Source organism: Peromyscus leucopus, chromosome 9, assembly GCF_004664715.2.
Source record: "Peromyscus leucopus breed LL Stock chromosome 9, UCI_PerLeu_2.1, whole genome shotgun sequence".
Classification (NCBI taxonomy): domain Eukaryota; kingdom Metazoa; phylum Chordata; class Mammalia; order Rodentia; family Cricetidae; genus Peromyscus; species Peromyscus leucopus.
In genome coordinates this window covers 58,156,558-58,179,510 of record NC_051070.1, presented here as the reverse complement: position 1 = coordinate 58,179,510, position 22,953 = coordinate 58,156,558, and the positions used below count along the sequence as shown (strand labels likewise).

The following is a 22,953-nucleotide window of genomic DNA, read 5'->3' as shown; positions in this document are numbered from 1 at the left end:
CTTTATCAATTCAAATAAGGCTTGGTAGGACTTACCACTGTTTAAAAGACTCTGATCGCTTGGTGATCTTTTCTCTTGAGTCTAGTGAGAATGGACACTGCATTGGCTCAGTGTGCTGACTCTAGAGCTCACTGCCAGCTGCCTACTGCTTTGGGACCATATGTACACTTCATGCCTGAGCCTCATGGTCTTCATCTATATAATAGGAAAATATTTCCTACTCAGAACCTTTTAAGAAGGATTAAAGGAGTTAAGTGTAAATTATTTACAGGTAGTCTGGTACCTAACAAACACTAGGTCATAATAACTGCATGCCAAACAAAACTTTCAGCAAGACTAGTAGAAAAGAGACCACGTGATACTTTGTGCTTTGTTCATTTTGCAAATGACACACTTCCCCAAAGCCAGTTAGCTGAAATTCAACTTGCTATATGATCACAGCCGCCAATTTTGTTAGTAGTGTTTCTTTTTATGTAATTCTGAGTATTTCCTACCATTCTGGAAGACTTGTGTGAGGTTACCTTGGGGATGAGGAGGTAAAGCTACCTGGTTGTCAGTTTGAAAGCATTACATTTGCTGACACTTCAGGCCATAATGGGATTTAGTCTTATTAGTAGATATAATATTCCAAACACATGTTTTAAAACTAGTAACAGAGACCTCCTGGTGTTGGTCTCTGTTTTTTCCCAACAAAAGGACTGCTGGAAACTTCTGTTCACTTAATCTTTGGACCATTAAGGAGCATTGTCTTGTGAGGACTTGGACCAGTGCTTTGAGAGCAAAGAAAATCTGATTTGGATGTTCCCATACGTGATGCAGACATTGAAGCTAAGAAATCAATATGAAAATTGTTCTCAAAACAGTGACCTGCCCTGGCCCATTCTTATGGAACTCCTGTAGATAAAGCCCTACCAATTGAACTCACTATCAAAATGTTAAGACAGTGAGAAACAATGAAGTCTTTCTCAAGTTAGAATCAGCAGACATTGCAGGATTCCCAGGAACTTCAGACAGTTGTGCCAACAGCAGAGACATTGAAATTAATGTTAATGTGAGCTGTGAATGTATCAAACCTCTAAAAAGACTAAAAGGCCATGATGTAAACAGAAGGAGAGGTGTAGAAATGAAACAGTGGTCACTGAGAAGGACATTTACAGCCCAAGTGAGGGATGGAAAGGGTGTGTGTGTGTGTGTGTGTGTGTGTGTGTGTGTGTGTGTGTGAGAGAGAGAGAGAGAGAGAGAGAGAGAGAGAGAGAGAGAGAGAGAGAGAGAGAGAAAGAGAACACTATCAGTTAATAAACCCATTAGTTAACAGCTGATTTGATAACACTGGAATTAACAAAATAAATTTGAGGAAAAGACATATAAAGTGTACTGTATGGAAATAAAAATCAAAGCAGTTCCTTTGTGAGGGACATGGGGTAAAATGAAATGTTGCAGCATAACTTCAGTAGGTGTTTCAGAAAGAGAAGTACAGAGAATGCAATGGATACAATACTCAAAGGGAGAGTGACTGACAGTTTTATTTTGTTTTGATTCCAAATAGTCATGAAAGTCCTGAATCTTTGTATTTTAAAATCTTAAACCAGTAAGACTACCTAGTCTTAGGAGATTTGCAAATGTTTAAGGTACAAGTAAAGGCCACTATAAGCAGGTTCCCCACCACCACCTTTTAATGCTGCTGTAATCACGCAACTAAGAATAAATGTGACAGGTATGCCTTCCACTCACTTAATTCTTACAACTCTATTATCGATGAGAGAACTTAGTCTTCAGAAAATCACACATTAATAATGAGATTGAGCGAGATTTGAGTTGAGGTAATCTATCATACAAAACCCTAGACTTATGTAATTTGATCAAACAGCCTCAACATTGAAGCCGCCTATCAAATAGTTGACTTTTCTTGGTTGGGGTCATTTAGATGGCTACTACAGTGGTTCTAGGGACATTTTGGTGAGACTGTAGGATCTAGATGGTGTAGACTGTAATGTATCAGCAGAGCAAATATGAGTTGTTAAGCAGTGATGTAAATAGGCACAGCATTTTATGGAAAGCATTTGGCAGCAGATTTTTAAGAGCCATAAAATGCTCATACTTTTTGACCTAGTTAATACCACTTCTGAGAATGCAGGAAAGAAGCAGTCCAGTAAGGAAAAAAAAAAAAATCCTCCAGCACCATGTGAATAGCACAGCCATGTCTGTAACTGAATACTCTGCAAATCTTTGTGTTCAATTTAAGGGAATGATTGGCTGATGAGTGATAAGATATTTGCTTAGCCAATGAACATGAAGTTTCCTTGACTGAGACAAGGAAAACAGTCATCATGAGTTTTAAAAGCAGGACCCAAACTTCATAATAAATTACATCTTTTTAAAATTTTTAATTTATTTTATGTGGATGGGTTTTGCCTACATGTATATCTGTGTTAACATGCATATAGTGCTCTCAGAGGCCAGAAGAGTATGTCCATGTGAGCTGCCATGTGGGTGCTGGGAATGGAACCTGAGGAGGCAATTCTCTTAACCACTTAGCCATCTTTCCAATACCCTCTACCTATGCACAAAAATTACATCTTTCACATAAAGTGAGAGGAAATACTCAAATAAAGGCAGGTATGACTTTAATACTTCTCTTTCCTCTATCTTTGAAGATTTTTTTAACATAGATGTGTGTTTCTATTTTTAAAATTGAAATCCCTTGCTGACTTTGGTTTTTGTTGGCTTGATCTTATAGCTGCACTGTGATCAGAGAGCCCATTAGAGGCTTGTAATGATCATCTCTGGGTGATATGGAATATGCCTCTTTTATTTGTTGGAGGAACCTTTGGCCAACACTCTCTATCTCTCCATGCAGGTGACCCACAGTGATCAGTACATGCTGGGAGACATGATTGAGATCCTGGGAGACAGGAGGACCTCCACATATGTTGACTCTTCCAAACCAAACCAAAATATGTAGTTTCCTTGTCCCTGCAAATTAGGGAAATGGGAACAGGGTCTGTCTCCTTTCATAGGTACTCTAAACATATTTTGCACTCACATTTAACCCTTTGTCCTTTGATGACTGTAATAAATGGTGCCTCTCCTAGAGTGCTGTTCCGAATAATGAAGCAGACACCAAAGAAGTTAAAGTAAGCTTTTATTGAAGTGAAAGTAAGGGCCGGGCAGTGGTGGCGCATGCCTTTAATCCCAGCACTCAGGAGGCAGAGCCAGGCGGATCTCTGTGAGTTTGAGGCCAGCTAGGGCAACAGAGTGAGTTCTAGGAAAGGCACAAAGCTACACAGAGAAACCTTGTCTTAAAAAAAAAAAAAAAAAAAAAAAAAAAAAAAAAAAAAAAAATGAAAGTAAGGAAATAAAGTGTACCTTGTGTGGTTTGAATGACAGTGACCCCCGTTAGCTCATATGTTTGAATACTTGGTCTCAGTTTTTGGAACTGTTTGGGAAGGATTAGAAGGTGTGGCTTTGTTGGGGGAGGGCTTTGAGGTTTCAAAAGCCCACACCATTCCCAGCTAGCTCTGGCTACCTACTGGTTGTGTTCCAAGATGTGAGCCCTCAACTATGCTGCAGGGCCTCTCCTGTCTGCTTGCTGCCCTGCCCCCCACCATGATGGTTGTGGACTCTAATCCTCCAAAACTGTAAATCCCAATTAAATGCTTTCTTTTATAAGTTACCTTCGTCATGGTGTTTTGTCACCACAATAGAAAAGTAAAAAAGACACCTTGTGAAAAAAGCAAGCTGAGTAGGACAAGAACAAACTGACTGCTTCAAGTCTTGGGCTCACTGTAGCATTTATTGGTATGGCATGAAACTGTGTTCTGCTCAGGATGATGAGGACCATGGCCATAAAACATGTGTTCCACCTTCCTAGACTAACTGAGAAAGAAACAGGCTGTTGTTTCAATTAAAAGTTCTTCTGTGTGACCCAAAATTCAGGATGGCTGTTTGAGACAGGAGATAGCTAACTGTATTTATTATACCTTTTAGCTTTCGTTAGCTGTGGGCTAGAAAGTAATAACTAATTGAAATAATGTCTGCTGTCATCAGTTTAGCCTTCCAGTCTGCAGCTGGTTTAAAGTTCCTGACTTTGGCTCATCTTTAACATAACAGTTATAAGCCACAGGCTGCTCGTCTGGTTCATTTGCAACCAAGTAGTGACTAGCTTGAGGGTTGGTTTCTTGCTGAAAGTCAGCAATAGAACATCTCCGCTGCCTCCCCTCCCCGTTTTTTCATTGCCTGTCCCAAAGGAAGCTTACAGAGCACTCAGTTTCTTGGTTCTTGGTGTTAATATTTTTAGATAATGCAAACAGTTTAAAAGAAGTGACCATTTCTCATAATACCTCTGAGGAGAAGTAGAAGATTCCTACCATGTACAGAGACCACACAGAGCAGTAGACACCTAAAAGACTTATCTTAAGCAGTGGTTGGCTGTGGGAAGCTTGATGTGACATTGCTCTGACTTACCTTGTCCTTGTGTTAAATGAGAGGAGTGGACTTTTCAGGGATTAAGAGCATGGCTTGCTTCATCTTCTGGGCTAACAGGTCAATGGAAACTTCTCCAGAATAACTTGAATCAGTCAAGGAAAAGTCTTTGCTCCTTAAAGATGGCAGATGGATCTGGGGAAATGACTCAGCCAATCAAATGTTTCCCCACCAAGCATAAGGGACCTACCTCACCTTCACTCATATATCCCAGCACCCACATAAAAAGCTGGGCATGGCAGCATCCACCTGTAATCTGAGTACTGCGCAAAGATGGATGATCCCTGGCTAGACCAGCTTGCTGACTAGCCAGCCTCACCAAATCCATGAGCTTCAACTTCAGCGAGAGACTTTGTCTCATTAAATAAAATGGAGAGCAACTGAGGAAAACACCCAGAGTCACCCGTTAGCCTACACAGACACACAGTCACACATATACACAGACACACAGTGACAGGGTACTACCCGGAGAGAAAAGTTTCAGTGTGTCACAGGCATTCTTCCCTTTACATTAAGAAGAGCATAAGAAATGTTTAGGTCAGGGCATTGTCTTGTCAAAGTTATTCTGTAGTACACGCCTGTATCTTTTGCTGCCTTAGGCTAGAGACTGACTCCTGATTGGCTGAGAGTGAGTATCTCACCCTTCTGCTTCAAGTGTGCACATCAAGAATGCATGCATCCTTTGGAGCCATTTCTGCTGACAAGGCGGAGCCATGACCTTTACTGTGCTTATTAACCTTTTAAACCATGTCCCTTTTTAAAAGTTATTTTTAAGGCAATAGATTTCATTTGGATGTTTTCATATGTAAATGTCTTTATATTTTGTTATTCACACCTCTTCCCCCTTCCCTACTCCCATTCCCTTTCCCTCTGATTGGCTCCCTTCTTTTTTCCAAATAGTGCTCCATTCCACTTTCATGTAACATACTCCACTGCCCTCTTCTACTCGCTGAAGATCTCTAAGTCTGGCTTGTTTCATTAACATAATGATCTCCAAGTCTGTCCATTTTCCTGTAAATTCCATGATTTCTTTTTCCTTTACAACAGAATAATCATGGCACATTTGTACCACATTTTTTTCAATCATTCATCTGTTGTTGCACATTTAGACTTGTTCTAGATTTTAGCTGTTGTGAATAAGGCAGCGATAAAAATGGATGTGTAAGTATCTCTATGGCACTTACTATTGACTTTGAGTCCTTCAGGTATATGCCCAGGAGTAAAATAGCTGACTCCTCCAACAGTCTCTTTAGTTTTTTGAACTCTCCAGACTGCCTATACCAGTTTACATCCCCTCAGAAGTGTGTAAGGGTTCCTCCTTCCTCACACCATCACCATCACTTGTCATCTTTGTTTGGGCTTTTATTTTGTCTTTTGGGGTAGGGTCATCATGATAAGAAGCCTAACTGGCCTCAGATTTGTGTTGCTCCTCGTGCCTCTGAGTGCTGGCATTGCAGGCAGACACCACTGTTCTTGTCTTGTTTTCTTAATGATAGTCATGACCAGAGTGTGATAGAATCCAGAAGCAGTTTCAATTTGCATTTCTCTGATAGCTCAATATATTGAACACTCTTTCAAATGTGTATTGGTCATTTGTATTTCTTCTTTTTAGAAGTCTCTGTTTAGTTTATTAGCCCATTGATCAGTTAAATTATTTGATGTTTAATTTTTGCTGTTCATATAGATTCTAGATATGAATCTCCTGTTTGATATATAGTCTACAACAGTTTCCTCTTCCAGAAAAGCCAGTGTTTATCAGCTGAGAGACCCAAACATCAAACATAATTTGAGGACTCAGTGAGTTCCATTGGCTCTCTCCAGCTTCGAGCAGTACTCAGGTGAAGATAGGACAGTAGGAGATCTGTACGTTACAAGTAGTTAAGAATTCAACAGGAGAAAAGGATGTCATATAGAAGACTAGCTGAGCTCACACTGTCCTTCTGGGAGAAGATGACATCACATAGAAGACTAGCTGAGCTCACACTGTCCTTCTGGGAGAAGATGACATCACATAGAAGACTAGCTGAGCTCACACACTGTCCTTCTGGGAGAAGATGACATCACATAGAAGACTAGCTGAGCTCACACACTGTCCTTCTGGGAGAAGATGACGTCACATAGAAGACTAGCTGAGCTCACACTGTCCTTCTGGGAGAAGATGACGTCACATAAAAGACTAGCTGAGCTCACACTGTCCTTCTGGGAGAAGATGACGTCACATAGAAGACTAGCTGAGCTCACACACTGTCCTTCTGGGAGAAGATGATGTCACATAGAAGACTAGCTGAGTCATACATTATTCTTACAGGAGAAGATGACTGCTTTTACTTCATTTCCTAGGCTGTTTCTATAACTTGATTTTTTTTTTTTTTTTCAGTATTGCCTGTCAGGGCACCCAACTTTACCATGCAATGTGCTCAAATTCAAATCCACCACTATTATGTTGGACTGCGGACTGGACATGACTTCCACCCTCAATTTCCTTCCTTTGCCTCTTGTTCAAAGGTATGTGCTGATGCATCCTGAGGTAACATGAGCTTTAGTTCCCTGAAAAATGGGACCCATTAGTATGAACATTACTTGTACCTTGTGTTGTCTCATACATTTGCTTTGTCCCTTTAAAACTGTTCTATCCAAATAATTTCCTTTGGTTGTGTTGGTGGAAAGTGCTCTATTGATTTATTGATTGACTCCTTTATTCCAACTTCTTCGGGGCCTCTGTAAAATGTTTCTGCAACTGCTCAGTGCAACTGAGGTCATGTATATTTCATCTGTCTTCTTAATTCATGTAAGAGGTAATAAATGACTAACTGATGAGCTCCAGAACTGAATTTTAGGATCATTTAACTGCCTTTTCAGGGGCTCAACAGAGTAAATGCTGACATTTCTTTTCTGTGCATTGTTTTCATATTAGTCAACTTTAAATCGTGTGTGTGTGTGTGTGTGTGTGTGTGTGTGTGTGTGTGTGTGTGTGTGTTTCTGTATGAATCTCCCAAGTCCATGTCCTAAGTCACCTAGATTGCCGTGACCTTACAGTCAGTATTGTTGACACTAAACTAAGATTTTAAGAAGCTGCTTCTTCATTTGCTTCTACTTAGACAGGACAGTTTATAAGAAAAGTGATATGCTCACAGTAGCAAAAATAAAATGATAACCACATATCAGAGATGAGATGGAAAAGCTATCTGAAACAAATTGAAGAGCTTAAAAGAATAGTGAACTGAGTAAACTGTCTAATTCATCTCAGTCCTTCCTGAAGACAGCACCGAGTACAGTGATTATTCACAATGATAACCCCATGAACCATCCAGAAAAATTATAATCAACCATTGATCTTTTTCTGAGATAAAGGATATAACTAAGGACCACGGGGACAAGGTCACAGATAATTTCAGATTACATTTTATGCAAAGTTGATGGGATTCACTTATAACTATACTTAGCACTTTAAAATATAGATATTATCCAAGACTGGGGGAAGATGGTATTTACATAGTTGGCAGATTGCTTCCTAGTTAAAGAGCTGGATGCTGTTGTCTTTTTTCCCCATAAAGAATAAAATATTCGTTATTTTGATGTTTATTAAAAATCTGCCCTATGTGGGACCAGGGATACCAATATCACAAAACTGATTTCTTACCCCCAAAGAGCATGAAGTCCTTCAGCAGAGACAGTGCATAGCTGGAGACTGCCTGTATTTGAGATGAACAACCACCTACATTCTACGATAGTCACTTTGTTTAGATACTATGAAGGTTTCTAAAGAGGATGTGCCTGCTCTGTAGGCTCATGAATGTTCTTGACTACCAAAACCAGAATGGGTCAGACAGTACCAGCTTCATGTTATCTTTCCTGCTCATTCTCTCTAGGTAACTCCTCTGTCACCAGCACTGGTAAGGAGGGAAATTCACACCCTCCTCTCCTGCCTTTTGTTTTTTAATTATTATTCTTACTTCAGAGGGAAGTGATACTGATTGGGGTGGTTGGCAGTTCCTAGAGATCTTTATGAAAAGTGTCTCATGGACTAGGGAGACGGCTCACTGGATAAAGCACTTGCTGTGCACGTATGAGGACTGGAGTTCCTATCTCCAGCACCCACATCAAAGCCAGGCAGGCCTGCCCACCCGCTTTTAATCTTGGTTCTGGGGAGGCAGAGCCAGGGACTCCCTGGGGTATCCTGGCCAGCTAGACTAGCCCAATCAGTGAGCTTTGGGCCAGTAAGTGAAGTGGGAAGGGATCAAAGAAGACAACCTCAACCTCTGGCCTCCACACACAGGAATGCATGGCACACTACACAAATACATGTTTTTAAAAAGTGCCTCTTGTCATTCAAGCCAGACACTTAGGGACACATTTGCTTAAAATAAGTATATCCATCCTTCCCTCCCTGACCCCTTACCCTGCTTTGTCTTTGCAGCTCTTACTATTACATTACTTCATATATACATATTTATTATCTTTCTTCTCCACTGAAGATGTTTTATAAGGACGGGAATTTTGTTTTCCACTGCATTCCCAGCACTTAGACCAATTCTTGGCCTGTAATAGCAGCTCAGTAAATATTTGGCTTTCTGAGTAAATCACTGTCCTCCTTGGAGCCCATCCTGCCTTACCTTCTCAGAGTTTTTTCATTATTAAAAGGGTCAGTGTTAAATCATTATATCTTTGCTTTAGTGCAAACTTGGGGTAGAGATGGGAGTGTCTGTGTCTGTGTAGTGCTGGGGATCAAACTCAGGGCCTTGTAAATGCTAGTCAAGCATCCCTTACTGAGACCAGACAGGCCTCAAACTCATAATCCTCCTTCCTCTGCTTCCCAATGCTAGGATTACAGGAGTACATCACCAGACCTGTCTGACTTTCTATCTTTCTTCCTTATCTATATACCTGTTAGTATTCCTCCATTTCACCAGTTCAGCTTTCATTATACAGTACTTTATAACAAAATCCAAGGAGAATTTGTGATTTAGTATCCTGTGTTGACCACACATTGTATTCAGTTACCTGGTTTTAAGTCTCATTTAATCTGGAAGAGTTTCTCTTTTTGTTTTTGTTTTTTTCGAGACAGAGTTTCTCTATGTAGCTTTGGAGCCTGTTCTGGATCTCACTCCGTAGCCCAGGCTGGCCTCGAACTCAGAGATCCGCCTGCCTCTGCCTCCTGAGTGCTAGGATTAAAGGCGTGCGCCACCAGCGCCCAGAGTTTCTCAATCTATCTGTTTTAATGACCTTGACATTTTTAGACATATGGGTCAATTATTTTATATTGTCTTTTAATATGGGTGTATTTGATGTTACTCATACTAGGTTAGAATTATTATTCTCTTATCATCCACACCAGAATCATCTTGTAGAAGTACAAGCCAGGGCTTGTCTAGCACTCTAGACTCTCAATGTTTTGTCTGACTGCTCTTATTGTACATACCTTCAGCTCCTCACCCTCTCTGGTCCTACCTTTCTCCAGGCCAGCCCAGCAGAAAGTCCTCTCTCAGATCATCTAAGGTGGCAGTGTCTGTGCTAGAAGGATGTGCAGATGACACCAGCCAGATGCAGGCCTGGGAGATCATGCGGGACTCAGTGCTCCTGCTAGCATGGTGAAAATGCCTGCTGCCTTCCCTATGCTCTCCAGACCTAGACCCTCAACTGAGTTCCCCCTGGACCCTGGTGTTCCAGACCTCAGTTTAATTCTAGGCCCAGGGAAGTCTTTTGATGCTGCCTAGACTGGTCCTTGTTGGACATTTCTGTGGTACTTGGTGCTCTGTGGCACTCCGTCCTCTGAGCAGCTTGTTTGTTCTCTGGCTGTTTGTGTGGGTGTGTACTGTCTTGCCTTCCTTTGTGGGAGGGGCATGTGTGTTTCATTCACAGATGCCCAGGACCCGCCTAGGTGCTTGACATGAAGATGCTGAGTGACTGAGTGAATGCCTGGCTTTCTACAGATCTGGACCAAATGCTGAGGCTCTTTTCCTGTTTTCTACACTTTGATCAGAGTAGAGTAATGAGCTACTAATAAATATTTTTGAATAAATAAGTTAATACTTAATACACCATGTCTTTTTTGATATTTATCTTCAGATTTAAAAGTGTAATACATTTCATACTAGAAAATTGTAAAAATGTGTTTTTAAAAACTGCCTATCACATTCAACTTCTCTTTCACTGTTTTTCTAGGCAAATGTTTTATAGGTTTAGGTTATTTCATCATGGGACTAATTTTCACATTTTCCCAAATAAACAATCATTAGAAAATTTTCACATTTTCCCAAGTAAACAATAATTAGAAAAACAGGTCTTGCATGTGTGATTTCTTGACAAAAAAATTTAATTGTATCCTTTGTGTCAAAGAAATGGTTCTAAAATAGTTAAGTGCAGTAATAACATATTCCTCTGCAATCATCATTTTTCTAGCATTTTCTCCTGATTTGCTGGCATTTCAGGTCTCTAGTATATAAAACTAAGTCAGATTACTAGAATTAAATAGTTATTTGATTTTTTAATTTGCTATTATGTGTGTAGGGTGTGTGTGTGTGTGTGTGTGTTGTGTGAAGGTCAGGAAACACCTCTCAGAACTTAGTTCTGCCGTGGAATCTGGGGGTTGAACAGGTTCAGGTTTGCTTGTCAAGTACTTTTACTGCAAAGCCCTCTTGTTGGCCCATAAGTGTTTTTTGTTGTTTTGTTTGTTTTTGTTTTGTTTTGTTTTGTTTCTGCCTTCTTAATGTACATGAAATTAGTCTCACCTTCTAGAAACCATTCGCCTGGATACAGAGTCACTTTATAACTCTTAGAGAAAGTAGCTTCATTTTCCATAATCGGCAACTTAAGCCATGGGTGCCAAGTGCCCAACTTCTTAAATTGTAGGTTGGAACCCTACATAATAGATTGTGAAGGCTGCAATAGATTTGGCACAATAAAAGGTTTCTGGATGAGCAGTGACTAACAGTTAATTCAGAGTCAAATGAATCCAAGAGTTTCCCTCTGCACTCACCTGTGTTACAGCGTCATGTTCTGCAGTGCCGGTACACACTGCATGCATCATCTCCACTCCAGACTACTGCATGTCGTGAACTGCAATGCTTTTACTGTACATACATGATTTTCCATTCCTATAAAAACATAATGGTTTAATTACAAAAAACAAAGACAGTGTTTTCCTACAATTCCTGTGTACAAGTATCAGATTAGTATAATAGTAAAGTTAGTAAATCTGGATGTAACTTTGAGTTGTATTATGTTAAAATGTTTGATTTTAAAAATTGCTATTTCTGCCGGGCGGTGGTGGCGCACGCCTTTAATCCCAGCACTCGGGAGGCAGAGCCAGGCGGATCTCTGTGAGTTCGAGGCCAGCCTGGGCTACCAAGTGAGCTCCAGGAAAGGCGCAAAGCTACACAGAGAAACCCTGTCTCGAAAAACCAAAAAAAAAAAAAAAATTGCTATTTCTGAGCCAGTAGGATGGCTCAGAGGATAAAAGTACTTGCTACCAAAGCTGATGCCTTGGATTTGATCCCAAGGCCCTACCTGAGGGAAAGAGAGAACCCACTTCTGAAAGTTATTCTTTCACCACACAAATGCCATGATACATATATAGCCCCTGACACATACACAATAACACAATTTAATATTTTACATTGCTGTTTGAATTGCTGACTCGAGTTTCATAAATTGTTAGATAAATTCTGGCTTGGAGTGAGGATAGAATGCCCATTTCTGAAATGACCCTACTTCTGTCATTTTTTTTTTAAATCATATATTCATGTGTGATGGCATTCTTAACATTGATCATTACAAAATCAAAATGTTTATCAACTCTGAAAAAATATTGAAGATTTCTGATTCCTCTGGGAAGCCAATATTCAGCCAAGATTTATTGATGTTTGTAAAACCAAATAAGCACATCTATTTCATTAGTATGCAGATTTACTCTGATCTTTAGTAGATGATAAGGTAATATGTATGCCAAAGAATTTTTTCTTTATGACTATTAATAAATGTTTGGTTTCTATGCTTATTTTAAGATTTATTTATATACTTTTAGTGCATGTGTATGAGTTTTTTATGTACGTTGTATATGCAAGTACCCTCAGGGGCCAGAAGAGGACATTGGGTAACCTGGAAATGTAGTATACAGGTGGTTTTGAGACACCCAGTGTGGGTGCTGGGAACTAAACCTGGGTCCTGCAAGAGCAGTACTCACTTAACTTCTGAGCTCTCTCTCCAGCCCCTGTATACTTATTTTATATACCTGTATATACTTAGGATCACATAAAAATTTCTTGGGCAAAAGGAGATCACAAGTAGAGTTCTAGGTGACCTGGTGTAATCCACTTGCCAGCACTGAATTCACAGCCCAGCACCTAACCTGAGTTTGCTTTCTCAGAGTCTGTGAAGCCACCCACTCATTCTGCCTCCACTCCTAATGGCTGTTGAACACAAGATAAAGCCAAGGTAGTTAGTGATTGGGAGCTCTAAAATGCTCTCCGTATTTCATCTGCACTCTTCCCTTTCTGTTCTTCATAATTTCTTTTAATTTCCCCAATTTATGCTAACCTGTTCTTTTGCCACATGACCACCCTTTGTTTGTTTTGGTTTCAGTGGTGTTAGGGATTAAACCTGGGGCCGTACACATGATAAACAAGCATTCTGTCACCCAACTATATTCCCAGCCCTGGGTATTTTTGAGATAGCATCTCACTGTACAGCCTAGGCTGACCTCTGTCTGCGTCGCTCTGCTGCCACAGCTTCCTGAGAGCTCTGATCGCAGGCACATACCGTGATACCCAGCTGTTTTTCTGTTCAGACAGGGTTTTACTGTGTAGTCTAGGCCGTCCTCAAACTTGAGATCCTCATGCTTCATCCTCACAGCTGTTGGGGTTATAAGCGAGGACCACCATAGCCAGATGTAAAACAGGTTCTTAGGCTTAGTACAACATGGTTAGTTTTCATCTTCTCCATTAATTGGGTAAGAATCACTGCCTGTAACTGCTCACTGTGTTTAATTGTATGGTAAATGTAAAGTCATCTTGAATTCACTGACGATTATAATGTATTTAGGATAATTCAATTTTTGTTTTGCAGTCCCAGGCTGTCTAATCTTCCTGGCTGGTCTCTAAAAGATGGAAATGCTTTTTTGGACAAGGTAATATCTAAAATACAAACTGAATCCTGCCTATCCACAGTGGAAAGCTGTCCTGTCCTGCCAGAGCCATGCTGATGACTCAGGCTCATTGTGTTTTTTTCATGTGTATTCTCTTCCAAACCCTACGATTCATGTTAAGTTCTCTAATACTTAATAATTGCTATCTATAAGTGCCTTTACAGACTCTCTGTGTTTGGCCTCAGGTCACATTTGTGTCTGTGACAATCTTAAAGACTTTGCAAATTTATCACCAAAGAAAGAAAGCTGTCTACAGTTGTAATTAGGGTCCCAAAGGTGATACTTATTAGAGTTTGGTCAGCTTATTAAATGAGATCCCAGTGCTTAGAGAAACTAAAACTGTGACATAGGGACACTTTGCCAGTGGTAGAAGATTAAAACGTGCAGAGCGTCTCTACGCCACTCCGTGGTCCTCTAAATCATCCATCCTTGTCTGAGCTTCAAAATTAAAAAGCTGAATGAGTTTAAAGATCTTTCACATGATTCATCTGAGTAAGACAGTTACTCCTTTTAATGGACACTGCTGATGCGTGGGCTTTTTTCAGAATTAATTCCTGTAGCTGCACCCCAAACTCATGTGCAACCCAGATGCATAATTTGAAACTAGACTTCCCTCATAGCTGACTATAAAATTATGTGACATTCAGGAACCTGTGTACCTGATTTCAGCCTAGGGGCTCCTGCTGACTATAAATCATCCCTGAGAAAGGCTCAAAAGCATTGCATTACCATTGCATTGTGAGTGAAATGACTTGCATGTGTATGTGGGAGTGTTTCATTAAAAGGGAGTGGTGAATGAAAGACAGTGACATTGCAAGTGTTTGGAATGGCAATGAGGCTCCTGCAGGCCTGGTGCCTGAGAATCCAGAGTCTTTATCACAGGATGTGCTCTGGTGATAGGAAGATCACAGTGCCCTCTTAAAACCATGCAAGGTTTCAAACGGCCTGTGGTGTGGCTCGTCTGGTGTTTTGTTTTTAATATAATTTCTTTATTGATTCTTTGGGAGTTTTATGTCATGTAGCCCAATTCTGCTCACTTCCTGGTTCCCCCATATCCTCCCCTAATCCCTGCAGCACCCTACACACAAAAGAAAATTCTAAAAAATCAAAACAAACAAGAACAAAACCTCCTCTTCTTTCCCACCTCTCCAACACCTCCATTTTAGCCTCATCTTGAAGGAGCTGGGAATTCCCCCATTAAACATAATTAAATGCCCATTTGTTTTTAGCTAGCAGGTCCATTGTAATTAAGAATTGTTCATCTCCTTATTTTGGCTCATCCTATCAATAGTTAAACAGTGCTCACAAGAGCACATTCAAGGGGAAGAAGTATTTAAGACTCCAATAAAGACTTTAAGATTCCTAAGGATAGTAATGTAGTTGACACCCTGTTTTCAAATAAAGACTCAGTAATTCAGATTGTGGTAAATTTAGATATGTATTTGTGAATATATAGAAATATTTGTTGAGTGGTTTGTGGAAACATGGTAGAACTAAAGTTGTGTATTTCCCTTTGACAGCAAAGGTCACTATCAGATCATAACTGATTTGACTGTAAAATAGACATGTGTTGGCTGGTGGTGGCGCACACCTTTGATCTCGGCACTCGGGGAGGCAGAGGCAGGCAGATATCTGTGAGTTTGAGGCCAGCCTGGTCTACGGAGCTTCAGGACAGCCAAGGTTACACTGTCTTAAAAAAAAAAAAAAAAAAAAAATCATAGACATGTGCTTGATGATCCAGAAACTCCACCACTTGTTTAAAAGTGCCTGTGGCTTTCTGGGGACATTGCAGCCAACCTGTCAGTGGCCCGCCCAGGTCACCAGCCTTTCCAGTTCAGTGTGCTCTGGCATAACTTCAGCCACTCTTATCTGTGTGGCTCTGGGAGTTATTTTGATGCTACTCCTACATGGGAACTGGCAGGTTGGGCTTCTAGACCTCTTGCTTCTCAGTGGACTCAGGACTGTCTGACATGCTTCTGAGTTGCCACATGAAGTAAATGCAGCTGCTCTGGTGGAATGTGGCTCCAGAGCATGTCCATCTCCAGACACCGTGCCTTCTGTTTACCACCCCCTCCCCCCCATTGCAGGGAAAAACCACCAGAAAACCAGCACCCTGTCTGAGCTACTGCTCTGAGACTCTTTTTCTCACAGCCAGCCTTTGGGAGAAAACAAACTCAGGTGTGCGTATAAATATGGGCAGTAGCATCTGAGGTGGGAGCTTATATGATCCTGTTTTTAAGACATAAGCCTTCCTCCTTTTGATTAAAAGGTTTATTCTAATTACTTAGACTCCTAAGTAAGCCTGTGTTCTGTAAAGCAGGCGGTACATGCACTGTGGTGGTGGTGGTGGTGGAGGCGGTGGCGGTGGCGGTGGCGGTGGCGGTGGCGGTGGCGGTGGCGGTGGCGGTGGTGGTGGCGGTGGCGGCAGCGGCGGCAGCGGCGGCAGCAGCGGCAGCGCTTTGATCCCTGCCCCACCCCCACCCCTACCCCCACCCCCACCCCGCTCCGGAGCTTCCCTCCTTACTAGGCCTCTTCCTTCAGCTCTTGGTCCGTGGCAGAAAAGGCTCCTAAGTAATCTGTCTGGGACTGGACTCCTGACCTGACACAGAATCACCAGAAGTCCTTGTCACAAATACACGGTCCCTGGCCCGCTCTCCGTTTTCTGGTCAGGGCCCAGGGAGCTTTGACTTGGTAACTAGTTCTTGGAAAACACTGGATTGCAAATTCTAGCAGCAGCACGTGTTCTTCCTAACTTCTTAAAGAGGCGGCAGGGAATGCGATTGCAACCCGAGTCTGCCACCAAGCTGCGTTTCCACCCTCCGTGGGGCACCTAGCCAACCTGAGCCTAAATAAGAAACAGTTTGTCTAAAAATAACATCCCACCCTCCAAGTTAGGTGTGGAGGTTGAATTTCCTTGGTACTGTATCTTTTAAGTATCTCTTAGTATTTTTCCTCCCCATCTCTTTTAGGAGCTAAAAGAATGCTCGGGTCATGTATTTGTGGATTCTGTGCCTGAATTCTGCCTACCAGAGGTAAGACGAAAGCCATTCTTACCGGAAGCAAAGCATGCTGTAATCAGCACTGTGGAGTCAAGGCATAGTTAAAGTGTCCTGACCCTGAGGCCTCCCTCACTAGTTAGTGCATTTGTCACTTAACAGTTGCTGGGCCAGTCCCCATCTGGTCGGAGGTTCCGTGTCCCAGGTGCTGCGTTTATTTCAGCACACCACCGATGGCACTGACTGTTATAACCCTGACTTCATGGCCACGAGTGTGGAGCATGCGCATTAGTGCTCTGAGGACTGTGACTTGCTCCAGAGTACGGCAGTCCTCAGTAAAACACATGTCACAGTGCACCTTTGGTTGTACCATTCATACATGGAGGGTTCTAAAGCCAGAGGTCATTTTTCAAGCAAGATTATACGACTTAAATGGTAATAGTCATTTTTTTTAGGTAGAGCCATATTGCTGTTAATTAAGACTTGGAGAAAACATGGGTGTGGTCGAAACAGGAGAGGCACCAACTCTAGTCCAGTGAGCCTGACAGACCTATCCGAGACCCCTAAAACTATTTTAACTATCTGTTTCCCTCTGATCTCCACTGTGTGATGGATGGCCCAGTACAGTGGAGTAAGCGGCCATGCACTGGGACTATGTGGCCCTGTTTACAGTGTGCAGAACTAAATGTTGCACACAACACTTTTAAAGGTAAAATATCTTTCATCCCACTGAAGTATGTAACTAAATATGTAATGTCAGTGTATAAATATGATTCCAATATTAAATTATTTGGGGGAAATATGTAATTATGGGTCTTAGATACATAAATTAAGAATATTTTTTTTTTCCTTCTGACTGTCCTCAGCAGATCTTTCCATGATTCTGGACTCTGGGCTGACTGTTACATTTGAAAGGGAACAGTCAGGTTTCCCTTCCAAGTCCTTACATGGGAGGAAAGGGTCTGCTTTTGAGTTTCACTGTTGCTTTAACTATCACTTCTATGGTTTTCTCCTATGTTTGTCCCTCTGCTACTCTTTTAATTTCCTTTTTTAAAAGTGGTTCTAGAGGTAGCAGAGAATAGAACCACCTCCACCATGAGGATATTGTCTTGCAAGTAAAGGGCAGAGTGTGGGGTTAAGGCTGATAGATATGGGATATTGCTGTAGGTTTGTTGTTTCCATATGTTGTGTGATACTATTCCTGGGAGATGTGAACAACCATTTCACCCCAGACAGATAATAACCCAGAGAGAGAATGCCACCAAAGTACAACTTGGTGAACCAGTGAATTTTACTGGTATTACCTGAAGGACTATGGGTAAGGGGTTTCTTACAGGACAGAAATGGCTCAAAGACAGTTACTTTACTAAAATCCCACCCAGCATGGTGATGGTATGCAAAAGATAGAACCCTGGAGTCTACTGCACAGCTTGCAGGCAGCTGGACAAGTCCAGGAGTGTCTCCTCTGGAAAGCTCAGGTGCTCTAATCCTCTTTCAGGCAGCCCTGCTAGTGTGAGTGTGTCCTCAGCAGTCCTCCCTGCTTATATGCTTGAGGAAGAAGAGGCCTGCTGAATCAGGTCAGTTTCAGGGACTTCCTGAAGCCTTTGGGTTGCTTACTTCCTGAAATTTAATGAGCTCCCCTGCAGGATGGAATGTTTCACCTCCCTTGACAACACTGCATCTCATTTGAGATTTTGGAGTATCTTATCTTAGAGAAAACTGCTACACAGCACGAGATGCATTCTCCTAGCAATGAGGTACTTACGTCCTTTACCCACGTGCTGGTGATGCTGGCAGTTTTGTTAAATTATTTCTGTGTTAAGTCACTCACCCAGAAAATACCCACTTTCCAGATGGCACACTGCTTCTTATTGCTTCTGTCATCAGTATCTTTGTTACTTCTTATCTGAGCAGGACACAACTCCACATCCCCTTCTCCTACCTCACCACCCTGATGACCCAGCTGTGCTCATCCTGGGGTATCATGTGGTTGGGGGTTAACTCCTCTGTGACAAAGAGTTGTCAGCTGCACTGGCTGACCTTTCCCACCGTCCGTGCTTGAGGCCACCCCACCCTCCACTAGATGCAGAGGCTTGTCAGGTGGGAAGGCAGAGGAGTTGTAGGAAAAGCGTACAAGGTGCTACCATCCTGGGCACTGTCACAAGAGGGATACATGAAAAGCCCCCTTGGAGTTCTAAGAAGTGACCACCATTCTCTTTGTTTCCTCCCCTATGAATACGGTAGCCTAACATTGAAAAGTCAAAAACTTAAAAAGAACAGTAATGAAAAAAATTTTGTTGTCCCTTATTTGGTAAACTTACCAGAGTGATAGTGGTGAGCCAGCCACATTGCCACAGCTAGCCCTCCTACCCTGCTATTTGCTGTCTGTATTAGGATATCTGTATCACATCCACGGTGAGGGAAGGGCGGTGTTGTGGGAAAGGCCTCATTATTCTGAAGAACAAAACTACTACTCCACATTCTGACAGCATCATCTGTCAGTCCCATCCTGCTGATCTCTGCCCTGGCACAGACACATACCACCCCTCCCTTTCTCTTCAGACCGAGCTAATAGACCTGTCTACAGTCGATGTGATTCTCATCTCTAACTATCACTGCATGATGGCGCTGCCCTACATCACCGAGCACACAGGATTCACAGGCACAGTGTATGCCACAGAACCCACCATGCAGATCGGCAGGTGAGAGGAACGTAGCTGCCAAGCTCCTTCAGTGGCCACTGTTGAGTGTGATATCAGAAAGGTTTTGGTTTCTTTCCCAGGAACAGGGAAGGGGAGGCTGCTCTCTAGACACAAGAATGCTTACTGGAGATCCCTAGAGACTGGTGCCCCTGGCAGCCCGTCTTTCTTTTAGTATAGCTGAAAGGAGTGTTCCTAGGCAACCCCTCTGTAGACGATGCTAGACAGGGGCCTAGGAAGATGCCACAGAGATCCAGAGCAAAGAGCTCCAGAGCAAAGGAACTTCGCATATTTAAATGAAGAAGAAAAGAAGAAACTTTATTGCTTTGCTTTGAAAATATCCCCTTTTCATGATTTACTGAGGGCTATAAATAGAGACAGCTTGTAGAAAACAAGGGAAGAAGAGTAATTAAGCAGTTCAGTTGTCCTTCCCTGGTGACAGAATGAAATATAGTACTCTAAGGATTTAAGACTAAGCAGTCTTGTGCCTGGAGAGATAGCTCAGCAGTTAGAAGACTTGCTGCTCTTGGAGGGGACCCAGGCTCAGTTCCCAGCACCCACATCAGGCAGCTTACAACCACCTGTAACTCCTGTTCCAGGGGATCTTGCTCCTGGCTCCATAGGGACCTGTGAACATGTATGCATATGTAGGCATACACACACACATAATACATGTATACATTAAAAAATAAATATTTTTTTAGATTATTCACTTTATTTCATCTGTGAGTGTTTTGCCTGTGTGTATATCTCTGCACCACTCCTGTGCTTGGCCCCTGTAGAGGTTGGTGAAGGGCATTGGATTCCCTGGAACTGGTGTTCAGATACTTGTGAACCACCATGTGGGTGCTGAGCACCGAACCCAGGTCCTCTATAAAAGCAACAAGTACTCTAAACCACTGGGCCATCTCTCCAGCCACAACAATAAGTAAACCTTAAAAATAAAAAATTACAGCCAGGCTGTGATTTGGGCACATTCCTTTAATCCCAGCACTTGGGAAGGCAGAGACAGTTGGGTTCTGAGTTCAAGGCCAGCCTGGTCTACAGAATGAGTTCCAAGACAGCCAAGACTACAGAGAAACCCTGTTTCAAAAAAAAAAAAAAAATTATAATCTTAATTATAGTCTTTGGTCAACCAAGGTCATGCTTTCTTCTCTACCCAACCAGGCCTTCGTTGTGTAAGTGCTGCAAGAATCAGTTACTGGGGAAAAAGAAAAAGAAAAAAAAAAAAAAACAGTAAAGAAAATTAATACGGGGGAATAAAAACCCACAATATATTGCTTTGAAATAACCAAGTAAGTTAAAACTTTCAGGATCCAATATACAGGATGAAGGAGTGTTATAAACTGTTAGGTTATATTCTAGTGTCTTCCAGATGTCCAACAAGATGAACTAGTGACAAGGAATGAAACCGAATCGTCAGTGTGCAAATATCACCTGCAGCGTATAAAAACAGCGAGGGACTCCGGGGAGCAGAAAGGGCCGTTATAGGAAAACAAGACAGCCGTGGAGTGAGAGGAAGAGCTGCCCGAGTGTCAGGCTGTAGTCCGAGAAAGATGGGGCTTAAGGATGGGCTCTGTGGAGCATCCCAGAGCACTAGTGAGCCCGGGCCTCAGATCTTCACGTGCCAGCACCGCCTCAAGGAGGACACAGAAGTGGTTAGGGAAACAGATGGATGTGACACCACTTGCTTGGGTTTCTTTGCTTATTTCTTTTTTTGTGTTTTTGAGACAGGGTTTCCCTGTATTGTTTTGGTGCCTGTCCTCGATCTTGCTCTGTAGTCCAGGCTGGCCTCGGACTCACAGAGATCCGCCTGGCTCTGCCTCCCAAGTGCTGGGATTAAAGGTGTGTACCACCACCGCCCAGCTTGCTTGGGTTTCTGTTGCCAATAAATTTGTATATAGCCATTGTCATGCATTGTACAGTGAGGATATTAGCCAGTGTGGATTAGCTGTATTAGAACATGAACTAGAGTCAGATGTTGAAATGTATTTCTAGGTGGGTGGGAAAGTGGGCATGTGGTTTTGGGGGGGAACAGTCTCATTCTGTTGCCTAGGCTAGCCTAGAACTCATAGTAGTTCTCCTGCCTCAGCATCCCAAGTGCTGAGATGACAGACGTGAACTGCCATGCCCAGCTCTATTTCTAGCTTTTTGATTATCTCTAGCTTTTGGGGATGATTTCAGTGTCTATGCAGCCCTGGGCCCATTAAGTGTGGCACTCCTTGGACTCCCTTGCTCGTGTGTGTGTGTGTGTGTGTGTGTGTGTGTGTGTGTGTGCGTGCGCGCGCGCGCGCGCGCAGGTGTGCCACCTCAGGATGGCAGAGGTCTGTCCCGCTGCTGGTCTTTGGGCAGGTCTCCCTCTGAGTGGAGCACTTCTGATTCCCAGAGCAAGCGCCAGCTTCTTGTATCAGTTTAAGATGTCTGTCTCATGAAACAGGCTAGTGGGAGGTGGGCAGATCCACTTCTCCTAGCTACGGCGTTAGCAGCAAATTGTTCTCCAATATCTTCTTGCTTTGTTTAAACTTAGGCTTCTCATGGAAGAGCTGGTGAATTTCATCGAAAGAGTGCCAAAGGCCCAGTCTGCCTCCTTGTGGAAGAATAAGGATATACAGCGGTGAGAACAGCCCTCTTCTGGTTGGCTACAGTTTCATGAGCCTCTTTGGGTCTTATTTTGTGCTGCAACACAGACCTTGTTAGGTTGCAAGGCTTTATTTAATTCACACAGTCAGGCCCCGTGCTGGGTGTGGGAGCTTTGGCAGCACATGGCTCTACCATGGAGGTTCTGGGGCTCATGATTCAGGTCACTTAGGTCTTGCCAGAACTGTCTTAAAGAGAGCTTCACAGTGCTGTTGACACTCAGAAAGTAAAAAGCTAGGGATTGCAAGATGGTTCCCTGGTAAAGAGGCTTGCCACCAAGCCTGAAGACCCACATGGTAGAAGGAGAGAACCAAACAGGTTGACCTCTGCCTTCTACACATGTGTCTTGTCACATATGTGCCCATGCACATACATCATGCACATATATTCACACAATGAACAGTTTTTTAGAGTAAGAAAACAATGTTTGCTGCTTAAGGAAGCTGAGGTGGACATTTCTTAGAAGTCAGCCAACTGGAAGAAAGGACTTTCTTATATAAAGTGTGGGGCTGGTTGTGATAGCTCGGTGTATGAAATATTTTCTCCACATTCATGAGGATCTTAGTTGAGATTCCCAGAATCCATGTAAGAGTGAGCAGGTTATCCCAGCACTTAGGAGGCAGAGACAGGACTGCCTGGAGCAAGCTGACTAGACTGGGTGGAATTGGTGAGCTCTGGGTTCAGCAAGAGGCCCTGCCTCGGTAAATAAAGGGAAAGCCATCGAAGAAGACATGGCATCAGCTTTGGGTCTCCACACATATGGACACCAAAATGTCCACACACATGTGAACACATGTATGTACACACACCACACCCACCAACATGCACGCACACACCAGTTGTGAAGAGGAGCCCAGGTTTCATATCATGGGATGGTGAGAAATTCAGTGTTGATGAGTATAGGTAGAGAGGTGAAAGGGGAGAGGCAGGTCTAATGAGGTTTAAAGAGGTGAGGCTGTGAGGTTGAGATCTCGACATTGCGTGTGTGCAGGTCAGG

At 42.5% G+C, this 22,953-nt stretch overlaps 1 protein-coding gene across 1 annotated transcript in view; it reads left to right on the top strand.

Moving 5' to 3' along the window:
- Ints9 (integrator complex subunit 9) overlaps positions 1-22,953 on the top strand; it is a 94,989-nt gene that overhangs the window by 23,426 nt on the left and 48,610 nt on the right. Inside the window, exons 2-6 of the mRNA XM_037208274.1 lie at positions 6,860-6,987; positions 13,546-13,606; positions 16,594-16,656; positions 19,183-19,322; positions 21,847-21,933. Of these exons, the coding sequence (XP_037064169.1) occupies positions 6,860-6,987; positions 13,546-13,606; positions 16,594-16,656; positions 19,183-19,322; positions 21,847-21,933 (479 nt within the window). The remainder of the gene's footprint in view (positions 1-6,859; positions 6,988-13,545; positions 13,607-16,593; positions 16,657-19,182; positions 19,323-21,846; positions 21,934-22,953) is intronic.